Below are 23,479 nucleotides of genomic sequence, written 5' to 3'. Positions count from 1 at the left end.
AATACTTCCCATTTTATCCAAATCTCTTGAACTATTGTTGCTAAATGTGTGAGTAATTTAATCCTTTGGAGTCTCTCGTGTTTCTCAACATTAAAATTTTCAGATGTGAAACATTCTTCAAACAGACAAGGAAGTGATTGATGAAAGGAGAAAATTCTGTGTAGAAAGATCATATTAAAAAAAAATTAATTAACTGCTGCACTAAATTATTGGTCCAATATATACAAAGCATTATGATTAAGTGCAGTCAGTACTTTGCTCGTCAGAACCAAGACTGCTGTGCTTGCTAATTCTTTTACTTTCCACTGTCTGTATGAAGAACCCATCCATTTCTGAAATATTATGTCTATATTACACAGAGCGACCATATTTTTACATATTCTTTCACTGTGTGTCTTCTTAGGGTGCTTTACTGATGCCAACATGCAACAGAACTCTCCTCCAGAAATTCAAAGGACACGAACCAAACGACAGGTGATTGTAAAGTCTTCACAGTCAATTAACAAGGAGATGGTGGTGGATTCACCTGCTGTGACAACTGCAAACAGAAATCACCAGAGGTTTAGTTGAGAAGAGAGTTGAATTCAGAAACAAGTTTTAATTTCTCTCCTGGCAAGCATTTTCCATTCAAACCAGCCACCACAACAAGCAGCGTTTTTTCCAGTTTGTGAAATCTTCTAAACCAGGAGGATTTTGGATTAGAAATCTTTAGGTGGTTAGAATTGAATAAGTACACCCCATCAGAATTATGAAAAGTTCATACTGTCAGACTCTGAGAGGAATTGTAAAATTGTCAGCACAGTTCAAGGAAGAGAATCTGGATTGTGCCAGTTGATTAGAAACTTCAGGTTGAGATAGGGGTATACTTTTGCTGGGCCTGAATCTTTGTAATGGATAGTGTTGAGAAAATTGTGGAATCTTTGTTTTAATGTTTGTGTTAAAATCTTTCTAACTGATTACAGCTTTGTTTGTATACACTCATTCTATTGTTAAAGAACATCTACAGCCATGTGAATGTGATTCAGTAAGTAACCACCTGGTTAACTGAGTAAACTAAAAAAGGAGGACCTATAAAATCAGATTGTTTTTCTTGGATCTATCTCATCTAGTAATACCATCAACTGGGATTATAGCACTAATGGTTAACTACTAGAGCAATTCCCCAAAACTCTGAGCATCAAATTTGGAATTGTAACCACATGCCTATCCAGATACCACCCTAATTTTTGACTGAGTTTCATGAAAGGGGAATTATGTTTAAATTTATTATTTTTATGAAATTCTACAGGAATTAGTTCTGAGGCCTCAATTGTTTACAGTCTATTTGTGAGGGAAAAGGAGGTGGCCAGTCTATGGTGCAAAGGTCTATGGATAGGTTGTGATTCAGCAGCTGGAATGTACAATGTGGGAAATTCTGAATGTGTCTGTTTTGACAGATAGAATAGAACGGCAATATATTTAAATATAGGGAGTTTACAGAACAAGAGGAATCTGGATGTCTTGCTGTGTGAATCTCTCAAAGTTGGTTTGCAGATGCAGCAAGTGATTCACAAGGCAAGTTGAATTTTTAAGTTCATTTCCAGAGGAATGAAGTGTAAAAGTAGGGAAATTTTACTGATCTGTACTTGATGAGACCACACTACTGTGCACAGTTTTGATCTCCTTATTTCAAAACTGAAAAACAGCTCAGTGAAGGTTCTCTTGACTCAGTCCTCAGTTGAGAAGTCATGGTGGAGGATTGTGTCCAGTTCTAGTTGCCCAGTTATAGGAAGAATATTATTAATCTGGAGAGGGTTCAGAAGAGACTTACCACGATGTTGCCAGGTATGAAAGGTTTGAGTTATAAAGAAAGGCTGGGACTTTTTTTTTACTGCTGCGCAGAAGGTTGAGCGGTGACCTTACAGAGGTTCATAAAGTCATGAGGGGTATAGATAAGGTTAATGGTGAGTGTCTTATCCCTAGGGTGGGGAATTTCAACACCAGGGGGCATGTTTTTAAGATGAGGAAGTTTTTTAAAAAGACACAAGAGGCAAATGTTATACACAGAGGGTGGTTCGCGTGTAGAATGAACTTCCAGAGGAAGTGATGGATGTGGGCACAGTTACAACATTTAAAAGACACCTATATTAATACACGAATAGGGGTCTGGAGGGATATTGGCCAAGTGTAGGCAGGTGGGATTAGTCTAATTTGGGATTATGTTCAACATGAACTGGTTGGGCCAAAGAGTCTGTTTCTGTGCTGTATGAATCTATGACCTATTCCTGGATGAGAAAGGGGTTTGTACAGATGTTCTGATAGTGTTATTGGATTGGGAAATGCAGAGGCCGAGGCTAATGCTGTAGGGATAAAGGTTCAAATCCTACCACAACAAGTGGTGGAACTTAAATTCACTTTATACCTGTGATTTATAAAGTTCGCCTCAGATGGGGTGCCATTAATCTATCATCAATTATCACACAAGTAACCTGGCCCCTATACCTAAGCCTCCATGTGACTCCAGACCCAATGAGGTTGACTCTTAAGTGTCCTCTACAATGACAAAACAAGCCACTCAGTTCAAGAGCAATTAGCAATGACCAACATATGCCAGCCTTGCCTGAGATGCCCACATCCCATGGTAGAAAGGAGGAAAAACGGTTGAACAGTTTGGGCTTTAACACTTGGATTTTTGGGGTAGCTAAACTGGATGCTGAGAGAATGTTTGTCCTTAACGGAGAGGCAAGGAGAAGGGACACAACTTTAGAATTCAAGATCTAATTTTTAAGACCGAGTAAGATTTTTTTCTGAGTTGTTAATCTGCGGAATTCTCTTCCCCAGAAAACATGGATTTATTGAGGCTCAGTTAGATTATAAGAAGTCAGGTGTGGCGGAAGCTGCAGGAACAGGGTGGTGAGGGTGAGCAGGGTATCTCGAGCAGTTGTCCAGGACCTCCAACAGCAGGTGGCGTCATGAGTTGGTCGCAGGGAATGGGCATCAAGCTGGGCTTTTGGAGCAATTAAATGGACTCTTTCTGGAAGAAAGTGTGTCTTTGGGGGAATGAGGACTCTTGGAGAAAAGGATCAGATAGACAAGGAATTTCCTCAAGCAGATATAACCCATAAAAGGACCATGTCTTCCTTGTTTCCATGGACATTTTCTCACCACTCCCCCACCCAACCTTTGAAAGACATTCACGCTGTCTCTCAATCTTACTGAGTTCCCATTGGAGCTTTATCTGCAGGAATCTAATCCCTTTCGTACAGATGGTTTTCTTGCAAGTTCACTCTCCAGTTTTGTATTTTAATCAGTTGTAGCACTCCTTGTTATTAAATCAGAATATTGTAACTGACGGAATGCAGTGAGTTTTCACACACTCCATAGCTGCCCAAGTGAACTGGGCTCATCTTACCTCATGATGTCAGTCTTCATCTTGTTAGAAGATTTCTGCCTCTGCAGGTTATTATTGATGAATTCCTTTGGTTTTCTTGACCATCTTATGAAGTAATAGACAGGCTTTAATATTTGAAATGTCTTTTGATCTCTTCCGTTTGTAGGTACACCGAGGCCCTCATACTGTTCTGAGAGAAACCAAGTACATTGAGCTGATGTTGGTCAATGACTACACCCTGGTACGTTAACCATGTTTGATTTTAAATTGGTTTGTCAAACACTGTTGCAGTTTTCATAACATTTGCAGACTGACTTCAGATGATAATTGCCCTAGTTGAGGTTTAAATCGATCCCTCTTCATATTGGAGCTAAATTAGGAATTTTCTTTTGTTGAGAAAGTGGCTGTTTGAAAACAAAATAACATGGAAAGTACAACAGATAACAATAGCAGATAGCCCTTGATGGAATCATTTGACCCATTTCCACTACCTCAAAAGTAGCAATAACCAACCAATGTGTAAATTAAACAAAGGAATGTCACATAAATTCTTTTAGATTCCAGTCACTATTATTAACAAAGGCTATTTTCCAATCCCCTAATGTGTTGGTCAAGTCTGTATTGATATTCTCTGCTAATCCTATTGTTTTATAAGCTCATACAGGTCTTGAAATCTGATTGTTTAGAAATAAATCCACACTTCAAAATATAATAATTTTAGAATGTTATAAGTAACCGATGTTAGAATTAAGCTAATAGCTTCAATTTGAAGAAGCACATGGGGATAGAATTTTATTGCGGGCAATGAAAAGTGTCCCTCACCAAGTTTCTGCTCAAACTGATTTTAATATCAGTAAATACAAAATCTGTTGCGAAACAATAAAATCAGTCAGAATTTCAGCTCGGAATCTAAAAAGGCTTATGATATAATATTCTTTATGTATTTAAGAATGGAAAACATGGTATTGGTAAAGTTTGACATCAGATGAATTGGTTAAATATTTAAATTACTCTGTTTGTCAGAGAGAATTTTCTCTCCATTAAATAAGGCACCTGAAACACTGATTTTTCTTTTAATGCTGAGCATTTATCTCTTTGTCAGAAATCAAGGGTCTTAATGTTTATAAAAAAAGGAAATTGATAATAAAATAATACCCACATCTTGTATAGTGATTTATTCTGCCTGTTTTGCTTGTATTTCACATGCACTGAAATTCAGTCTTTGTGCTCAACAGTTCACAAAGCGACACTACTCTGCTTCACTTACAAGCAACTTTGCCAAATCAGTTGTGAATCTTGCCGATGCTGTAAGTACTTCTGTAAGAGTCACTGTCCTCCTGTGTAATAAATGTCAACTACAATGTTTAAAAAGGGCAACAGTGTTGCTCTGTTGTTCACTCTATAATAGGGATTGCTATCGGATCGTGAACGAGATCGTTTCTGAGCTCTTTTTGTTAATTTACCCATTTAAACTCAGGGTTTTAGTCAGTTTCTATTAGCACCAATTCAAATTAACTCAATCTGTAATCTCGTGCAGTGATCTGTTTGCATTCATTTTGATAAAATGCAGCACATCTTTTTAATTTGGCAAGAAGGAATGCCGTGTCGATTTGTATTCTCAGTGTGTCAGTCCTTCAAAGTATTAAATGATATCACCTTTTCTCTGGTCAATAGAGATCATTTGATTAGTCAGTCAGTGTGAAGCTGATTCGGAATCCAAATGTGGTAAATTGCATATCCAATTATGTAAAAAGAATTAATAATGGACACTGTCTTTTGGCAAATACTCTCATGCTCACATGGCGTAGGTGCATACTTGGTAAAATAATAAGATGAGAAATACTTTATCTCTGGTTTCTGAATGTTTACAACTGGTGCTTATGCTACATGCAAAATAATTTACTTGGGTCCCATCTTCAAAGATTGGTAAACAGTGTTGACCAGTACCAGAACAATAATAACATCAGAATATTGTTCCTTATTATCCCAGAGTTGTGCAGAGGAGAAAGTCACCGGATTCTTGCACCTGATCTCAGGCCTCTTTGTGCAAAGCATTACATATGTGCCGTGTGTATAAGTAACATGTAGGGTAAAATCAAGCTTAGACTGACTGTATATCAGTGTAGGGTGTCTTCTATGACATGATGCTTATGACCATCCAAATTAAGAAGCCTTTCAATCCCTTGAGCCTGCTCTGCCATTCTGGTTTTATCTTATTGTATACTCAAATATGAATTCCTGCCTATCACTGACAATCATTCCCTATCCCTTAGTTAGCGAAACCTATCTATTCCGTTTGAAAGATACTCACGGATTCTCCTTCCACCGTCTTTTCAAGACGAGAGTTCCAAAGACTTGAGGGGAAAAAAAAAATCACCTTACCTTGGTTTCCCTGATTTTTAAACAGTTGGGCCATAAGAAGAAACATTGACATTTATTCTTGTCAAAATCCTCAAAGTTTTATATGTTTCAATCAGGTCACCTCTTACTGTCCTGAACTCCATGGCATATAAGCCCCTAATGTGTCCAGCCTTTCTTTATAAGGTACCCTCTCCTTCCAGGTATTAATTTGATAAACCTTCCCTGAGTTGTATCCAGTCTATTTATATCCTTCATTAAATAAGACAACCAACACTGTGTGCAGTGCTCCAGATGCATTATCATCAATGTTCTGTATAACTGAAACTCTATCTCTCTATTTTTGTTTTAAATACCCCTCGCAATAAATTGTAACGTTCTATTAACTTTCTTAATTACTTGCTATACCTGCATACTGATCTTTTGTGATTTCTGCACAGAGCTCTCAGATCTCTCTGCAACTCTGCACTCAATGATCTCTTCCCATTTAGCCATTTTTAGTGTTCTTCCTGCTGAAACAGGGAATTTGTGACGGACAAAATTGACTTGCATTGTGCACTGCATGACCTGTCCCACCTGCCAATCTCCCTTCCCACCTATCCACTCCAACCTCCCCTCTGACCTATCACCTCCATCCCCACCCCCATTCACCTATTGTACTCTTTGCTACCTTCTCCCCACCCACCCCTCTCCCCCATTTATCTCTCCACCCTGGAGGCTTCCTGCCTCTATTCCTGATGAAGGGCTTTTGCCCAAAATGTTGACTTTCCTGCTTTCGGATGCTGCCTGACCTGTTGCTTTTCCAGCACCACTCTGATCTAAACTCTGGTTTCCAGCATCTGCAGTCCTCACTTTTACCTTGCATTGTACTCTGTTTGCCCTATCTTTGCCCACTCACTCACCCTGCCCATAAAATAGGTTCTGGACCATGAGGCTGCTCTCAAATTAGACATAAGGTGATTTAACCTGAGGGTCATCATGCCTTAGGCAAGCAGAAAGATTGAGAAGGAGATATTTTCATGCTAACCTCAGGCTGTACCCTGCATTCAATCCAGCTGTCCAGCCAACTAAGCCAACTGATCCCCATATCCTTTGTGCAGGACTGTTGTGTCCTTTTCACAACTTAATTTGTGTTTCACCAAGTTTCATAACCTCACTTTCCATCCTCTCAGCTAAATCATTAGTAAAACTTGTAAACAGTTGAGGTCCCTGCATCGATCTCAATGGCACAACACTTGTTACATGTGAGGTGAAAGTGAGGACTGCAGATGCTGGAGATTAGAGATGGAATGTGGTGCTGGAAAAGCACAGCAGGTCAGGCAGCATCTGAGGAGCAGGAGAATCGACGTTTCGAGCAAAATGATGAAGGATTTGTGCCTGAAGCGTCAATTCTTCTCCTCGGATGCCGCCTGACCTGCTGTGCTTTTCCAGCACCACATTCTCGACTTGTTACATGCTGCAACCTGAAAAAGACCCATTGATACCTACTTCCTGTTAGCAAGCCAATCTTCTATCTATGCCATCCCTACACCATGAGCTTTGACGTGGTACCTTATCAAATGTCTTCTGGAAATCTGAGCACAGTACATCCCAACATGTATTATCGCTTCAAATAAAGCCAGTCAGTTGGTCAAGTATGATTTCATTTTAACAAAAACATGTTGACTCTAGCTGATTACCTTGAAGCTACTTAAATGCCTGCTATAACCTCTTTACTAAATAGCTTCTAACATTTTCCCAAATATTAGGCTAACTGGCCTGTAGATTTTTGCTTCCTGCCCTTGCCCTTTTGGCAAAGAAGAGTTGTATTTGCCAACTTGCAAACCACTGGGATCACCTCGGAATCAGCTCTCTCACTAACCATTTCTCTTCAGGCTGTTAAATGAAATCCATCAGAACCCAGGCATTTGTCAATCTGCAGCACTAACAATTTACTCAGTGCCACCTCTCTGCTGATCCTCCTGAGTTCCTACATCCCTTTCAATTCCTGATTTATTGTTGCTCCTGGAATGTTACTTGCATCCTCTACAGTGAAATCTGAGGCAAAATACCCAACTCACCTGCCGTTTCCTTATTTTTAATTCTTTATGTTAAGATTTTAAAGGACAGTCAGTCTGTATGGCATTAAATTCTGCCTTGTCTCCAGAGAGGATCAGACAAACTTCTGAAAGTCATGCCGTGATGGATACCCACTATACGAGATCACAGTGTAAGCAGAAGTATATACTGAAGTTTCCTTTTTAGTGAGTTGGTCAATCTAGGTACTCTGCCAAGTAAAAGTGCCGAAACAAAGGAAGGTTTAAGTCAGATGCTGAGGCTCTTTTGTTTAAAATAGGTCATGGAATGTGGGTGATACTGGTGAAGCAGATTTCTGTACCTCCTTATCGGAGTCATTACAAAAAGTCGCATCAGATGATGAAAAGTGTGTGACTGAGTAAAGTTAGAACAATGGGCAAGATGGCTAAAATTTACAAATTGTTATGGACAAGACCAGTGTGGTAAATAAATTCCTCTCTTTTCACTCCTGGCATTGATATGACAGAGTGTTGATTTTTTTTTTCTTTACATGTGCTTCTATCAATCCAGTTGGTGTTTAATCCGATGTGAAGTTATGAAGGACAAAGCCGAACAGATACCTTAAAAATGCAAGAGTTTGTTCTATTCTAAACTCGCTCAGTCAGAACTATAAATATTGTCAAAAATATAAAATCCATTCTGAATTCTGCAAAACATATGCCAATCGATTATATATTCCAATTTTGATCTTGAAGTTTCCATTGTGGCTGAGCTGGCTGTTCTCCTCAAGACGATCTCTTTATATTACAATGGCATTTGACATTCCACTGATTTTGAAATTCTCTATCTTTGTAATATATTCCAACTTGTCACAGTGGATGTGTGTATGAGAGAGAGAGAAAACATCCTACAATGGCTTCTCATAGGAAGGTGTTTTGATGTGTGAGTACTGGCTGTTCACCCACAATGGAGACAATCCATTTTTAACATTCCACTTTCCCCAGATAACTTTTGACACAAATTAATGGTTTCAATCCTTCTCTTTGTGTAATGGCTGTCAGAAGATGGTCTTTGTTCCAGCTATACCTGTAGTACAGAAGTCTCATTCCCAGACACATTTGAAGTTTGACCTGTTAGTTATATGTTCCAGATGATGATTTCAATATCCAAGTATTAACACTTGGAACACCTTTTGGATGTATGGTAAACAGCCGCAGCCATGCTATTTAGATATTTCTAACTAAGTTTTTGTAAGCTCAACTGTTGTCAGGTCAGGTGACTTTGACAGTCATTTTAAAGTGCCACAGATCTTTTTAACTCTTTCCTTTCAAATCAAAGTTCAAGGTTTTTGAGTTAGTCAATGCGATTCAAGAATTAATGGTCTGTATTTATGCCAGCATGACAAAATGGAGAGGAGAATCTGTTTTGGCAAGTATAGGTTTAACATGTTGCTGATATTTTTCCTGAGAGAGAAATGTTCAGTCTGAACCATATTAAAGAAAGAGGTTATGTTAGAAGCCTTGGGCCACCCCTGGGATACCATAGCCCCCTCCAAACGTTGGTCCATAACTCTAGATATGCATGAGCATTAATCATACATTCAAAATATATTTCTAACAGGAGATTTATAACTGCAATCATCGATATTTGGTTTGTGATGTTTTCGTTTTGTGCTTTAGATATTCAAAGAACAATTGAATACACGGGTTGTGTTGGTTGCTATGGAAACTTGGGCATCTGGAGACAAAATAGATATCAATGAAAATCCACTGGTGACGCTGAGAGATTTCATGAAGTACCGACGAAGCTCTGTCAGAGAAAACAGTGATGCCTTTCACATGCTTTCGTAAGATGACTTGGGTTTTGTAGGTTTACATAATTTTATAAAGAAGAAAGAAAGTACATCACAAAGTTCTTACGTTGAATGTATTTTTGAAATTTGGTGTTTCTCTTTGAAGTTCGTCTTCTGTTGACAAAAAAAATCATCTTGTTTGTTAAACTTTAATGAAAAATTACTGCTATTTGATGACAATATCAGCCTTGATTGCTTATTTCCAATTAGGTAGCATTAGGACTAACTTGCGATTCATCGCCATGTTAACTATTTTTGCACGTTGTATCCAAAGTTTACGTTGCCTTGGATCCCATCAGGTTTTACTTTCTTAGTCTCCTTTGAGGTACTTTATCAGAGACCTTACTGAAGTCAACGTAGACTACATCTTCTGCACTACCCTGTCCTATACAAACAGTACAAACCTCTGGAAGCAGATCAACCTTAGCATTCACTGTGTGCCAGCTGGAACCTTAACAAGCATCCTCTAAGTTTTTTGGGTTTTGAAGAGTAAAATCATTTTACTTTAAATCTGTACATCCCAAGCTCTTTCTCTATAAGAGTGGGGGTCAGCAGCTGTACCTGACATAACAAGGTATGAACATTCAGTTTAATGATCAAATTTATGAATTCACTAGAATTTATTAAGAAAGATTTTATAATTAGTTATCAAAAAAAGACGACAAACATTTCTTGTTCTTCAAGGCCCAGGATTATTTGAATGCTTCCAGCAGAAGCCATGGTAAACAGTGCCAACAAGTACTTTGAGCTTCCGATTCTTATCCCCAATGTTGAGGATTTTCTCATCCCTTAGTAGGAAATAATCTGAGTTGCACCCTTTCATTGGCATCAGGTAATTGTGATCTGGTGTCACCTCACCTCTGGAACTACATTCATGTAGTAAAAAAAAAGTCAGATTCTATTTTCTTAAACCTCAGAAGTTACATTTCATTGTGTGAACAAATGATATAAACTTTTAGATATAGAGTAGTTGTGCAATTATTGGTATCAATAGGTATCGATATTGAAGACAATTAAGAAAAAGTGTTCCTAACAGAATTTCAGGATGTCCTTTTAAGTTGTGGATGTTTTGTCTGACACACGCATTTGAGAGATCACGACAGTCATTAAACTATTTTTTAAAAAGTGTCAAACTCAGTTTCAGCCATTGGGTTCAATTTCTTTTTACTTATTTCTTTGAAGCTGATAAAAAAAGTCTTGCACCTATTGTAATCAACCAGACTAATTGAAGCTAGACTGTTTGGCATCTTTAGCGCAATTTAAGCCAGGGAGATCAGTATTTTAAAATCAGCTGCCTTAACTGTCACTAGAAGATATTCAAACGAAACTATGTAGAAGGATAGCTGAGACAAATCCTAAACTGTTACATCAAACTAACATAGAATTTATGTGGAGCCCCAGGAGCTGGGGCAGATACTAAAAGAGCATTTTGCATCAGTATTTACGTGAAAAAGGAGATGGAAGATATAGAATGTAGGGAAATAGATGGTCACATCTTGAAAAATGTCCATATTACAGATAAGGAAGTGCTGGATGTCTTGAAATACATAAAAGTGGATAAATCCCCAGGACCTGAGCAGGTGTGTCCTAGAAGTCTGTGGGAAGCTAGAGAAGTGATTGTTGGGCCTCTTGCTGAGATATTTGTATCATCGATAGTCACAGGTGAGGTGCCGGAAGACTGGAGGTTGGCTAACATGGTGCCGCTGTTTAAGAAGGGTGGTGAGGACAGGCCAGGGAACTATAGACCAGTGAACCTGACGTCGGTGGTGGGCAAGTTGTTGGAGGGAATTCTGAGGGACAGGATGTGCATGTATTTGAAAAGGCAAGGACTGATTAGGGATAGTCATAATGGCTTTATGCTTGGGAAATCATGTCTCACAAACTTGATTGAGTTTTTTGAAGAAGTAACAAAGAGGATTGATGAGGGCAGAGTGGTAGATGTAATCTATATGGACTTCAGTAAGGCATTCGACAAGGTTCCCCATGGGAGACTGGTGAGCATGGTTAACTATCATGGAATGTAGGGAGAACTCGCCATTGGATACAGAACTGGCTGAAAGGTAGTAGACAGAGGGTGGTGGTGGAGGGTTGTTTTTCAGACTGGAGGTCTGTGACCAGTGGAGTGCCACAAGGATCAGTGCTGGGTCCACTACTTTTCATCATTTACATAAATGATTTGGATGTGAGCATAAGAGGTATAGTTAGTAAGTTTGCAGATGACACCAAAATTGGAGGTGTAGTGGACAGCGAAGAAAGTTACCTCAGATTACAACAGGATCTTGACCAAATGGGCCAGTGGGCTGAGAAGAAGCAGATGGAGTTTAATTCAGATAAATGTGAGGTGCTGGTAAGGTAATGGTAAGGTCCTAGGGAATGTTGCTGAACACCGTGGGCGGCACGGTGGCACAGTGGTTAGCACTGCTGCCTCACAGCGCCAGAGACCCGGGTTCAATTCCCTCCTCAGGCGACTCTCTGTGTGGAGTTTGCACATTCTCCCCGTGTCTGTGTGGGTTTCCTCCGGGTGCTCCGGTTTCCTCCCACAGTCCAAAAATGTGCAGGTTAGGTGAATTGGCCATGCTGAATTGCCCACAGTGTTAGATGAAGGGGTAAATGTAGGAGAATGAGTCTGGGTGGGTTACGCTTCGGCGGGTCGGTGTGGACGTTTTGGGCCGAAGGGCCTGTTTCCACATTGTAAGTAATCTAATCTAATCTTAAATCTAATCTAATCTAATATAATCTTAAAGAGACCTTGGAATGCAGGTTCATACTCCTTGAAAGTGGAGTCACAGGTAGATAGGATAGTGAAGAAGGCGTTTGGTATGCTATCATTTATTGATCAGAGTATTGGGTACAGGAGTTGGGAGGTCATGTTGTAGCTGTACAGGACATTGGTTAGGCCACTTTTGGAATATTGCATGCAATTCTGGTCACCTTCCTATCGGAAAGATGTTGTGAAACTTGAAAGGGTTCAGAAAAGATTTACAAGGATATTGCCAGGGTTGGAGGATTTGTGCTGTAGGGAGTTTGAATAGGCTGGGGCTGTTTTCCCTGGATGTTGGAGGCTGAGGGGTGACCTTACAGAGGTTTATAAAATTATGAGGGGCATGGATAGGATAAATAGACAAAGTCTTTTCCCTGGGGTGGGGGAGTCCAGAACTAGAGAGCATAGATTTAGGGTGAGAGGGGAAAGATATAAAAGAGACCTAAGGGGCAACTTTTTAATGCAGAGGGTGGTATGTGTATGGAATAAGCTGCCATAGGAAGTAGTGGAGGCTGGTACAATTGCAACATTTAAAGGGCATCTAGATGGGTATATGAACAGGAAGGATTTGGAGGGATATGAGCGAGGTGCTGGCAGGTGGGACTAGATTGGGTTGGAATATCTGGTCAGCATGGACGAGTTGGACCAAAGGATCTGTTTCTGTGCTGTATATCTCTGCGTCTATGACTCTGTAACTATTATTAATTATAGCATCAAAATCTTACAATACCAGATATGAATGTGTTCATCTTTGCCTCAAAGATGAATAAGAAACAGAATAAACTGCTGCAGTCCGCCTTCCGTCTGATTAATTTCTAGTGACAGTATGTGAGATGAATCTGTATTATAACATTTTAATTAATCATAAACATTATGTTTCCTTTGAAACTGCATAACATATGAAGGTGGTTAAATTACTCCATGATTTACAATTCATATCTGGAAACAGGAAAGTTCAGAGATGCCAATCCATTAGCTAATTATATCAGAGCTTTAAAAAACATCTCTATGACTCTATAACTGTCAGTCACACACTGCTTCCTGGCTTCTCTTGTTCTGCACCTTGTTTCACAGCACTAATAATCGTCGTGTCCAAAGACGTCCTTGAATATTAATCAAAACAGTCATGCATTCCTGTGAACTACTTCGTCGAAAAGTTTAGTATTCTGTGAATGAGCAATCTGAATGCCGGTTTGCAGCCAGTTGGAATCTGGTTAAATGGGTTGTCAAAATGGTGTCTTCTGTGTGCTGGCCCATCAAAATGAGAGGATCTCAAAGTACCTGCTCTTCATCTGTATGAGAGGTTGGAGATAAACTTTGTAAAGGTGCATTTTCAAGTGCTGATACTGACCAACCTGAGGGGAATTCTTATTTGCACATGGGATGTGAACGTCCCTAGCACGGCCAGCATTTGTTACCTGTTCCTAAATGTCTGTAAGAAGGTGATGGTTAGGTTTGGTCCTTTAGTGTGGGTAGGCCCACTGTTCTGTAAAGGTACAAGTTCCAGGATTTTGTTCGAATGATGTCTGACCCCGCGGGGGGTGGGAGGAGGGATACCTAGTAGTGGTGGTATGATGTTGGGGTGGGGGGGGGTTACCTACTGGTGGTGTGGGCAAAAAGGCATGACCCATTCTTTAAGACTGAAAGATCAGAAATATAGTGTTTTCTCTCCTTAAGGAGCAATTTCAAAGAGACTCAGTAAACTTGGTAAATCTTGCACATGCAAGGCTTTGAGACCGAGGCAGATTTGAAATTGTCCTTTTTTTTTCATTTTAGCAGTTTCAGTTTGGGTTCATATTTGGTCTTTTTAAATGTGATCCATCACAATAAGTATTCAAGTCAAAGCCAGGTCATTTGTGCTTAACTATTCTACCATTTTGCCACAGAGCCAACAAGTTTCATCTGATAATCACAGTCAGTCTTTTGATAAAGCACTTTGTATTCATTATAATCCTTGAATGTATGGACTGAGAAACTGTTTCATGTTGTCTCGCAATTCATTTGTTCAGCAACATTGTGCCTGTGTAGGTGAGTCAATGAGGAGAAAGTGAGGAGTGCAGACGCTGGAGATCAGAGTCGAGAGTGTGGTGCTGGAAAAGCACAGCAGGTCAGGCAGCATCCAAGGAGTTGGAGAATCGACGTTTCTGGCAGAAGCCCTTCTTCAGGAGGGGTTTATACCCAAAATGTCGATTCTCCTGCTCCTTGGATGCTGCCTAACCTGCTGTGCTTTTCCAGCACTGTACTTTGACCCTGTGGAGGTGATTGTCTGTCAATAGGGAGCACATTATTGAGGTTGGTTATTATAGGTTTTTCTCTTTAATCATGGAATGTGGCCATTACTGGCAGGGCCTGCATTTATTGCCCATTCTTGTTGTCTAGATTAAAATTTTAATTTGTGTTGTGATATCCCTTACTGATGGTGACTGTCCCTTATTGGCTTTAGAATAGTTGGAAGTATTGTGTGACACATTGAGCAGGATTTTTCAGCCTTCTGCCAGCATGTTTAAAAGAGAGAGTGCTCTTAAATCACAGCACGTGACCTGCTCGCCATCTTCCCCTGTTTTAAAGAAAGGCAGTGGAGCTTCATCCGTGGTCCAAATTAGATAATTAAATAGCCAATTAATAGTCATGGACACTCCTTAACATGCTGATTCCCCAAAGCCTGACCATTCCCCTCCAAACCACTCTGAAGAAGCTCTTCCTTCAGTGTCATTAGGTCAAAATCAAATTTGCAAGTGATTCTACTTACTGCCATGACATGAATATGCAGTATATTCCAGGGCATACATAAAGTATCATTGGTGGCATTAAGAATTAAATAAAGGCTGTGTAAATGGAACTTGAAAAGGGTTGGTTTACAGGAGTCATAGAGTCATAGAGATGTACAGCATGGAAACAGACCCTAAGGTCCAACCTGTCCATGCCGATCAGATATCCAACCCGATCTAGTCCCACCTGCCAGATTTGGTCCCAATACAGCAGGAGGCAGTAAGAGTACTAAGTCTATTGTCATGTCAGCTCAGTTTAGAAAGTAGACTATATATAATTGAGCCTTTCAAGCAGATTTTCAAAGAGAAGTGCTTTTGAGAAATAAGGCAAGTTTCATGAGAAAACCCCAAGTATGGGAATGACCTGTTTCCAATGTGATTTGGGTATCTGGTTTTCTCTTCCACAGAGGCCGGACATTTGAGTGTAGTCACAGCGCAACAGCCTACATTGGAGGAATGTGCTCTTTATCAAAAGCCGGAGGGATTAATGAGGTTTGTTGTTTTGTTGTCCTGCCCCTTGCCTTGGCAGTTTTGTCTATATTCTCTTTCCCCCTATCCATTTTAACATAACTAACATCCCACCCTTGTTTCTGTACTTGATACATATGTGACTTCTGTTTACCATTGACTCCTCTGGTATAACCTGTTGCAGCAACATCATCATCTTCAAGTAAAACGGCATCAACTGTTAACTTTCTGGTCACAGGATCCTTCCAGGCAATAGCAAGGGTCAGTAATGCATTACTAATGTCTGGGTTGACCCATCAGGAACTGGATTAATTTCAGCACTGGGTGCAACAAGAACAAGAGGGACCCACAGGGTGGAACGAGGTTGTCTTTGTGCTAAACTGATGAAGCAGGTCAGCAGCCTTTTATGGAATTTGCTCAGGGGAGGAGCATGGATTAGGTCTGTTCTGCCATATTGCTGCCCACTGTGAAGACAAAAGTCTATTTCCACAGAGTGTTACCAATGCACTAAGTGTTTACACAGGTTTTGTATCTCTCCATGTTGGCATTTAACAATTGCGCCACACCCCAAACAATTTCTTTTCTTCAGGTGTGTGTGTGTGTGTGTGCGCGTGCGCGTGCGAGCACGCGTGCGCTGCTGACTGGCCAGCATTTATTGCACTTCCCTAATTGCCCCTCAAAAAGGCAGTGGTGAGTTGCCTTCTTGAACTGCTGTAGGTGGACCCACAGTGCCCTTAGAGAGGGAATCCAATGATTTTGAAGGAATGGTGATATAATTCCAAGTCAGGATGGTGAGTGACTTGGAGGAGAATTTGTTGATGGTGGTGTTGCTGTGTATCTGCTGCTCTTGTCCTTCTAGATGGAAGTGCTCATGGGCATGGAAAGTGCTAAGGATCTTTGGTGAGTTTCTGCAGTGCATCTTGTAGATAGTGTACACTGCTGCTACAGTGATGGAGGGAGTGGATGTTTGTCAATGTGGTGCCAATCAAGCAAGCCCCTGTAATTGAATGCTGTCAAGCTTCCTTTCATCAACAGAAAGGATTCTTATATTGTAAGAAGCAAAATTATCTGCATTCATTGCTGAAGGATTCTAAATGTAGATGCCGCTGATCAATAAAGCCTTGGCTTGCTCATGTTCAAAGGGATCATGAGTTTCCCACTTACTGCAAGGTGACAATAGGTGAGGGATGTGTTGTTCAGAGCTGTATTTAACGCACTGGAAATGTGTTTCTTGACACTGATAATTAAGCTTTATAACCAGTGTCATCACAGGCTGTGCCTGTGAGAGGTAGAAAACTCACTGTGCAGACATTTGTGGTGCAGAAGCAATGGGCCTGACAATTTGGGGCTGGAAAGTGTGTGCCTTGTCAGGTATGTGAGATGGACATTGAGGTGACAAACCCGAAAACAAGGGCTTCTCACCAGCCCCTCCTGAATTCAGTGGGAGGATCAGTTTTGAATTGCCTCAACAGGTTTCCTGTCCGACAACAAGACTGAGGGGCAAGGAGATGAAACATCCAGTGGCGTGGGCTAGAAAACAGTCAGTCAATGGCTGATGACTTAAACGATGGGCTGAGTCATTTTGGAATGCACCGCTGCTCCTCTTGTTCCATGTGGGATGTCATAAAGAGCTCCTAAACCATGGATTCAGCCGTTCTCACTTCCTTTTCATTTTGCTGCATTTTCCAAGGTTTGGAAAACCGGGCTTGCAAACCTAATCCTAGCGAGATTGTCATGGAAGTGTGGGAAGTGCTCAGTTTTAGCTTAACCTGTTGCATATATGCTTCTCAGAATGTCTTGAAGATTCCTGATAATTCATAGAATTCAGTCGTCGAAACACTTATATCCTATTAAATCTGCTGACTACGGTTCACCTTGTGCATGTAAGCTCATCTGTCTGAAACAAGTACTTATTGAGTCAGTTATTCCAAAAGCATATCAGGGCAATTATTGAGCATCAAATAAAAACCAGAATCCTGCATTAAAATTGCTTGTTCAGCAAATGCAAATGGAGCAAGTTTGGCTCGACTTAATCTAATTCTTATAGTAATACCAAGCCATCTGTGATCTTTGCTGAGCTGATAGTCTCAGCCAGAAGATCGTGAGATTAGCCAGTTTGGCACTGAAAAAACTTGACCCAGTAAATTGAAACAAGGAACTAAGGATGCTGGAGTTCTGACATGAAAAACAGGAATTGCGGGTGGAACTCAGCAGGTCTGGCACCACCTGTGGTAAAGAAAGCAGAGTTAACATTTTGAGTCCGGTGACTGACGAAGTTCTGATGAAGAGTAACCAGACTTGAAGCATTAATTCTGCTTTCTTCTGACGGATGCTGCCATTCCTGCCGAGTTCCATCAGCAATTTCTATTTTGTTTCACACAGTGGCACAGTGGTTAGCACTGCTGCCTCACAGCGCCAGAAACCTGGGTTCAATTCCCACCTCAGGTGACTGACTGTGTGGAGTTTGTACATTCTCCCTGTGTCTGCGTGGGTTTCCTCCCACAGTCCAAAAATGTGCAGGTCAGGTGAATTGGCCATGCTAAATTGCTAAAGTGTTAGGCGAAGGGGTAAATGTAGGGGAAATGGGTGTGGGTGGGTTGCGCTTCGGCAGGTCAGTGTGGACTTGTTGGGCCGAAGGGCCTGTTTCCACACTGTAAGTAATCTAATCAAATGTTCTGCAAGCTTTTCTCAAGTTGGGATCATGAACTGTTGAATTTTACTTTTAGCAGCGCTCGTGGTGGAGGCATGACTGTTGGAAAAGAAATACAAGAATATCCCATTCTTCAGCACTGCCACCTGTTAATTTAATTTAATTTAATTTTATACAATAATAGGAAGGAGACATTATTTGGGGACAACAACAACTTGGTGCTGCTTCCCCTCCAACCACGTTACTTCCTCTGAAATGCGTGTGGAAGCAAGTCTTCCCCAAAGTAGAGTCACAGGAGCAAGTTGCCAACCAATCTCTGCATTTCCAAAATATAAGGAAAGAAATATCTTATGACGTTATATGAAGAAAAGCTTTAATATCCCTGGGATAGAACCAGGAGCTCATTGGGAAATCTGTACCCAGGGCCACAGGGTTAAAATTTCCAATGTGCAGTCTCACACAATCCAATGTGCATATTGCATTGTGTACAATTCAATAAAGTATTGGATAAACTGTGAACTTACTCATGGAATTGATAATAAGAATATTTTATGAGGTGGTTGGGATATTCCATACATCTTGTGTTATTGTAAAGCTGAGTCCACTCTATTCTAAGCTGTTGCCTGCAGGAACTAATTTTACCCCTTAACAAGTGACCAAATAGATACTTCACAATTCTTGGGTGTGTGAAAAGTTGATGAATGATTAGCTGCTTTATGAAAAAAAAAGTATTATAAATAATGCGTTGAAGCCTCTTACTTTTTTTGTTTAGTATGGAAATTTAGGTACAATGGCTGTCGCGCTCGTTCAGAGTCTGGGTCAAAACCTTGGAATGATGTGGAATAAGCATCATGCAGGAGCAAGTAAGTTATTTTAATTGAATTCTATACACACTGAGCAATCACATGCATAAAACAATAAAAATGGCTATTGGAACAGAATTACTGCAAATTAAACTATGTTTTAGTTTAGATTAAATTCCTTACAATATGGAAACAGGCTCTTTGGCCCAACAAGTCCACACTGACCCTCCGAAGAGTAACCCACCTAGACCCATTCCCCTTCCCTTTATTTACCCCTGACTATGACCAATTCACTTAACCTGGATTGTGGGAGGAAACCGGCGCACCCTGAGGAAATCCATGCAGACACGGGGAGAACGTGCAAACTCCACACAGTCAGTCACCCAATGTGTGAATCTAACCTGGGTGCCTGGCGCTGTGAGGTAGCAGTGCTAACCACTGAGCCACCATGCCGTCCTGAATGCTGTTGGCATTTTGATGTTCTAGAAACTGTTTCTTACTGCGATGTACATTAATTTCAACTTGTGCAATCCTTTCAGCAATTTCTTGTTTTATTTTAAGATAGCTGGCTGGTCATTCTCAACATTGAAACTCATTCTTTCTTTATATTCAGATAATTTTGGTACATCCAAAGTTGGCATATTCATGGGCTTTCAGTAATGGCACCTCATTCCTCTTACATTTCCTTTGTAGGGTTGAGGATAGATAATACCTGGTTCTGATGCCTCATATTATGGACCAGGCCAGACCCTCTCAAAACATTTCAAGAAGGTAGCCCAGAGCTTAACCTTTCTCATTGTTTTGAGCAGGTGTAATTCAAGAGTAATGCTGCTGGTCAAAACCCCTCGGTTTTCAACAAAACAGAACTTATTTATAGAGTACTGAATGAAACACACACAAAAGGGAACAGAATACAGAATAGCTTAACCAATCTGAAAACCCAGCAGATTATCCCAACTAATGAAGCTGTTCCAAATTCCTGCAACAATCTCCATAAACATCCCTTTGCAAAAAAGGTAATATCAAACACAGGGTCTTACAAGAGAGAGAGAGAACAGATAGATTCAACATCCATGTAGCTGTTTCTTTTGGATTCCCAGCTAACAACTGACCAGCAGCTCTGAACAGCCAGACTGCAAAAACCAAACCAAACCAGAGAAAGGCAGGGCTGGGTGAACTGGCCACTCCCCTTTCATTGTACAAATGTTATTTTTAAAACTTAAAAGCTTCTTCAAGTAGGCAAATGCCGACAGACAGGAACCTCTGTCTTTACGCCCCCTCTGAAAAGAAAAACTAAGGACAACCTAACCTTGTTCAAGGAGCCGTATCATCACACTAACATATATCAAAATCCTGTAAGTTCAGGAAGACTTTGTCCTGTGCATGAGTGAGGTGAATACTTGATTAAAAACATGACTTCAGTGAAAGTGACTCGGTTGAGTAAAATAGCCTTGTTTTGCATTTATAATTCTTGCTAATTTAACGAAGGCCCATCTATATTTTCCACTGCCACTTTGGACAGTTGTGTTTTGGTGAGTGAAAGTAGACAGTGTTTCTGGCTTCCCTTCCGTTGTGCAATGTCTCATCTGCACCTGCTGCAGGTGGTGGAGTTTGAATCAGGACATTGCCGTGTTGGGGATAACTGTGTGAACCCCCTGGATGCAGTCACCTTTCAAAAGGGACAAAGTTGGACCAAATTTAGTTAACTCTTTTATGCTGCAAAATTTTTTATCATGCAACAAATGCTCCCAACTGTAAATGATGACAATGCTTAACATGGATGGCTTATGCAAAATATAATTATTGCTAAGTCATTTATGTAAGCTCATAAATAGCATATTAAAGGTTCAGCATATTTATTCATGCTAAATAGGCTATGCATCACCTTACATCATTTGGAAGCTGTTCTCTTTTTCTTCCTGTTTGAGTCTGGATAAGATAATCATCATTAGGATAAACCTCTCTTGTTATTGCTCATTTAATGCTTTTACTCTCACTTTTGCCCATTCTTTCATGTTTGAAATGAGAATTCCTCAAGTGCCTACACTTTATTCATTATACTCTGCTGCTGTTAACTAGATTGACAGTTGTTTATTTCTTCTTCAAAATCAACATGTTTTTCAAAAACCAACTACAGATTCTTCACATCTGAGACTCTCCTGTTACTCTGCGGCAGTTTTCAGTGACTACATATTATAAACTCTAAAATACACGAGAGAAAAGATTCTGTAAATATTTCATGTGTCACAGTTAGATGTAAACATCCCAACAATGGTAGAATTATACAACATATTTACCATAATCACAAACCATGTATTTAACAGCTGAGCAGACTGTCCTGCAATGACTCTCTATCAGTACCATCTTGAAATTTATTCAAATTCACAGGTCAGAGCCAACTTGACATGTATCTGTGTCTGACCTCCAGGTGGCAGTGTTAGCTGGTCAACTTTATGACTATATGTCATAAAAAGTTAAGATACAGAGTTATACAGCATGGGAACAGACCCTATGTGTATTTATTAGTGCACGGAAGCAGAACACTTTGCAATTCTAATACTCAAATCTAGCATCAGGTGCACCCAGAGACTGAGTAAAGCATTTTACCCATATAATAAAGTACAGCAATTTCTACAACCAGCCCTGCAGTCCTGCCACAGTCATGAAAGGTGCCAGACAATTAACAAGAGGAGGCTCCATAAACATCCTCCTCCTCAATAATGGGGAAGCCCAGTACATTAGTGTAAAAGAATAGGTTGGAGCATTGATATCCATCCTCAGCCAAGGTTGCTAATTCACTGTTCCATCTTGGCCTCTTCCAGTGGTCCCCAGCATCACAGATGCTAATCTTCAGCCAATTTGATTCACTCCACATGATATCAAGAAATATTTGGAGGCATTGGATACTGCAAAGGCTATGGGTACTAACAATATTCTGGCAATAGTACTGAACATTTGTGCTCAAGAATTACCGTATCACGCCATTGACGTGCCAAGCATGTGATTTTTTTTTTTAACTGAGTATTGTACTAGAAATCTAATCACCATGGCCTGCTGTCTATGCAAAAAGCCTAAATTCAGGTTGACATCTATCTTTCTCCTCATGCTGTTATGTTGGGCAGAGAATTTTTTGTCACATTCTTGACCACCATATTGAAGAATTGGACATCCATTTAGTGGCTGAAGCATGGATGCTGCACCATTGAATTTCTAGATTGCAACCTTTGCAAAATAAGATTTCTACAGATGCGTTGGTAACAATGTTTCTCACAAGGTATTGAAATGTTGTTTATGTTTCACTAATCCAATTCCTGTTTCCCTTTCACAGGTGAGTGTTGGTGTCCTGATGCCTGGTCTGGTTGTATAATGGATGATATGGGGTAAGATCATTTTTCTCAAAATATAGATGCATAGAAGATGGGAGTAGGAGTAGGCTATTTGAGCCCTTGAGCTTGCTGCACCATTCATTATGATCATAAAGCTCAATGCCCCAATCCTGCCCTTGCCCCGTGTTCCTTTATCCTATAGCCAAGAGCTATATCTACCACCTCCTTGAAAAGACCTGATGTTTTGGCCTCAACAACTTTCTGTGGTAGTGAATGCCACAGGCTCACCATTCTCGAGGTGAACAAATTTCTCCTCATCTCAGCACTAAAAGGTTTACCCCACATCCTTACATTATGACACCTGGTCCTGGGCTCTCCCATCCTTGAGAACATCTTTCCTGCACCTAAGCTGTCTAGTCTTGTTAGAAGTTGATAGGTTTTTATGAGATTCGCCACCACCATCCCTCCCATTTCTAACCACCATTCTTCTAAACTCTTGTGAATATAATCCTGAACAAATCAATCTCCTCTTATACACAAATCTTGCCAACTCAGGCATCAGCTATACCTTTTGCAGATACACAGCAAGCTGTCACCTGGAAGGAGACTAAACATTTGATTTACAAAACACTGGTTAGTCTCCTATTTGGACCATTCTGATCAGGTAAGCTGAATTTCCTTTTAGGTGTCTGGACTGCACACAGGTCCTGAGCTGATGCCTTCACTCATCGGATCAAATGTATATAACGTAGCTTTTTAGTGCATACATTAGATGTGCATCTGAAATTCATTTGAGGGGAAGAGTTTGAGATGCTGCAGTGAAATATAAAGACCAACAGCTACTTACTTAAAGGCATAAAATTGCATAAAATGGGAGAAGGGAGATCAACAACCTATTTAAATTCTGTCTAATTTTCTTTTCCAACTTCTTTGTGTGAAATAGAGCCTAGTTAGTCCAGTTGACTGGATGGCTAGTGTATGGTTAGAATAATGCCAACAATGTGTTCAATTCCCATTCTGGCTGAGGTTGGCTCTTGCTCGCTTCCTTCCCCCGGCCTGAGAGTAGAAAGTCATGGCAACCATACTCTGACAGAAAGTGTAAATTAT

General features: G+C 40.3%; 1 protein-coding gene across 6 annotated transcripts in view; it reads left to right on the top strand.

Annotated features, from left to right (window-relative positions):
- The window catches only part of adam11 (ADAM metallopeptidase domain 11), a 163,081-nt gene that overhangs the window by 81,373 nt on the left and 58,229 nt on the right, over window positions 1–23,479 (top strand). For all 6 annotated transcript variants that reach the window (XM_043675211.2, XM_043675210.2, XM_043675216.2 and 3 more), the window contains 7 exons: window positions 404–474; window positions 3,537–3,611; window positions 4,606–4,677; window positions 9,424–9,590; window positions 15,533–15,617; window positions 19,016–19,106; window positions 22,375–22,426. In XM_043675211.2, coding sequence (XP_043531146.2) covers window positions 404–474; window positions 3,537–3,611; window positions 4,606–4,677; window positions 9,424–9,590; window positions 15,533–15,617; window positions 19,016–19,106; window positions 22,375–22,426 — 613 coding nt within the window. The remainder of the gene's footprint in view (window positions 1–403; window positions 475–3,536; window positions 3,612–4,605; window positions 4,678–9,423; window positions 9,591–15,532; window positions 15,618–19,015; window positions 19,107–22,374; window positions 22,427–23,479) is intronic.

Source organism: Chiloscyllium plagiosum, unplaced genomic scaffold (assembly GCF_037043375.1).
Source record: "Chiloscyllium plagiosum isolate Xiang-an unplaced genomic scaffold, Cpla_swu_hap1 HiC_scaffold_32, whole genome shotgun sequence".
Taxonomy (NCBI): Eukaryota; Metazoa; Chordata; class Chondrichthyes; order Orectolobiformes; family Hemiscylliidae; genus Chiloscyllium; species Chiloscyllium plagiosum.
The sequence above is the reverse complement of the archived record's forward strand: the minus strand, read 5'-3'. Positions and strand labels throughout refer to the sequence as shown.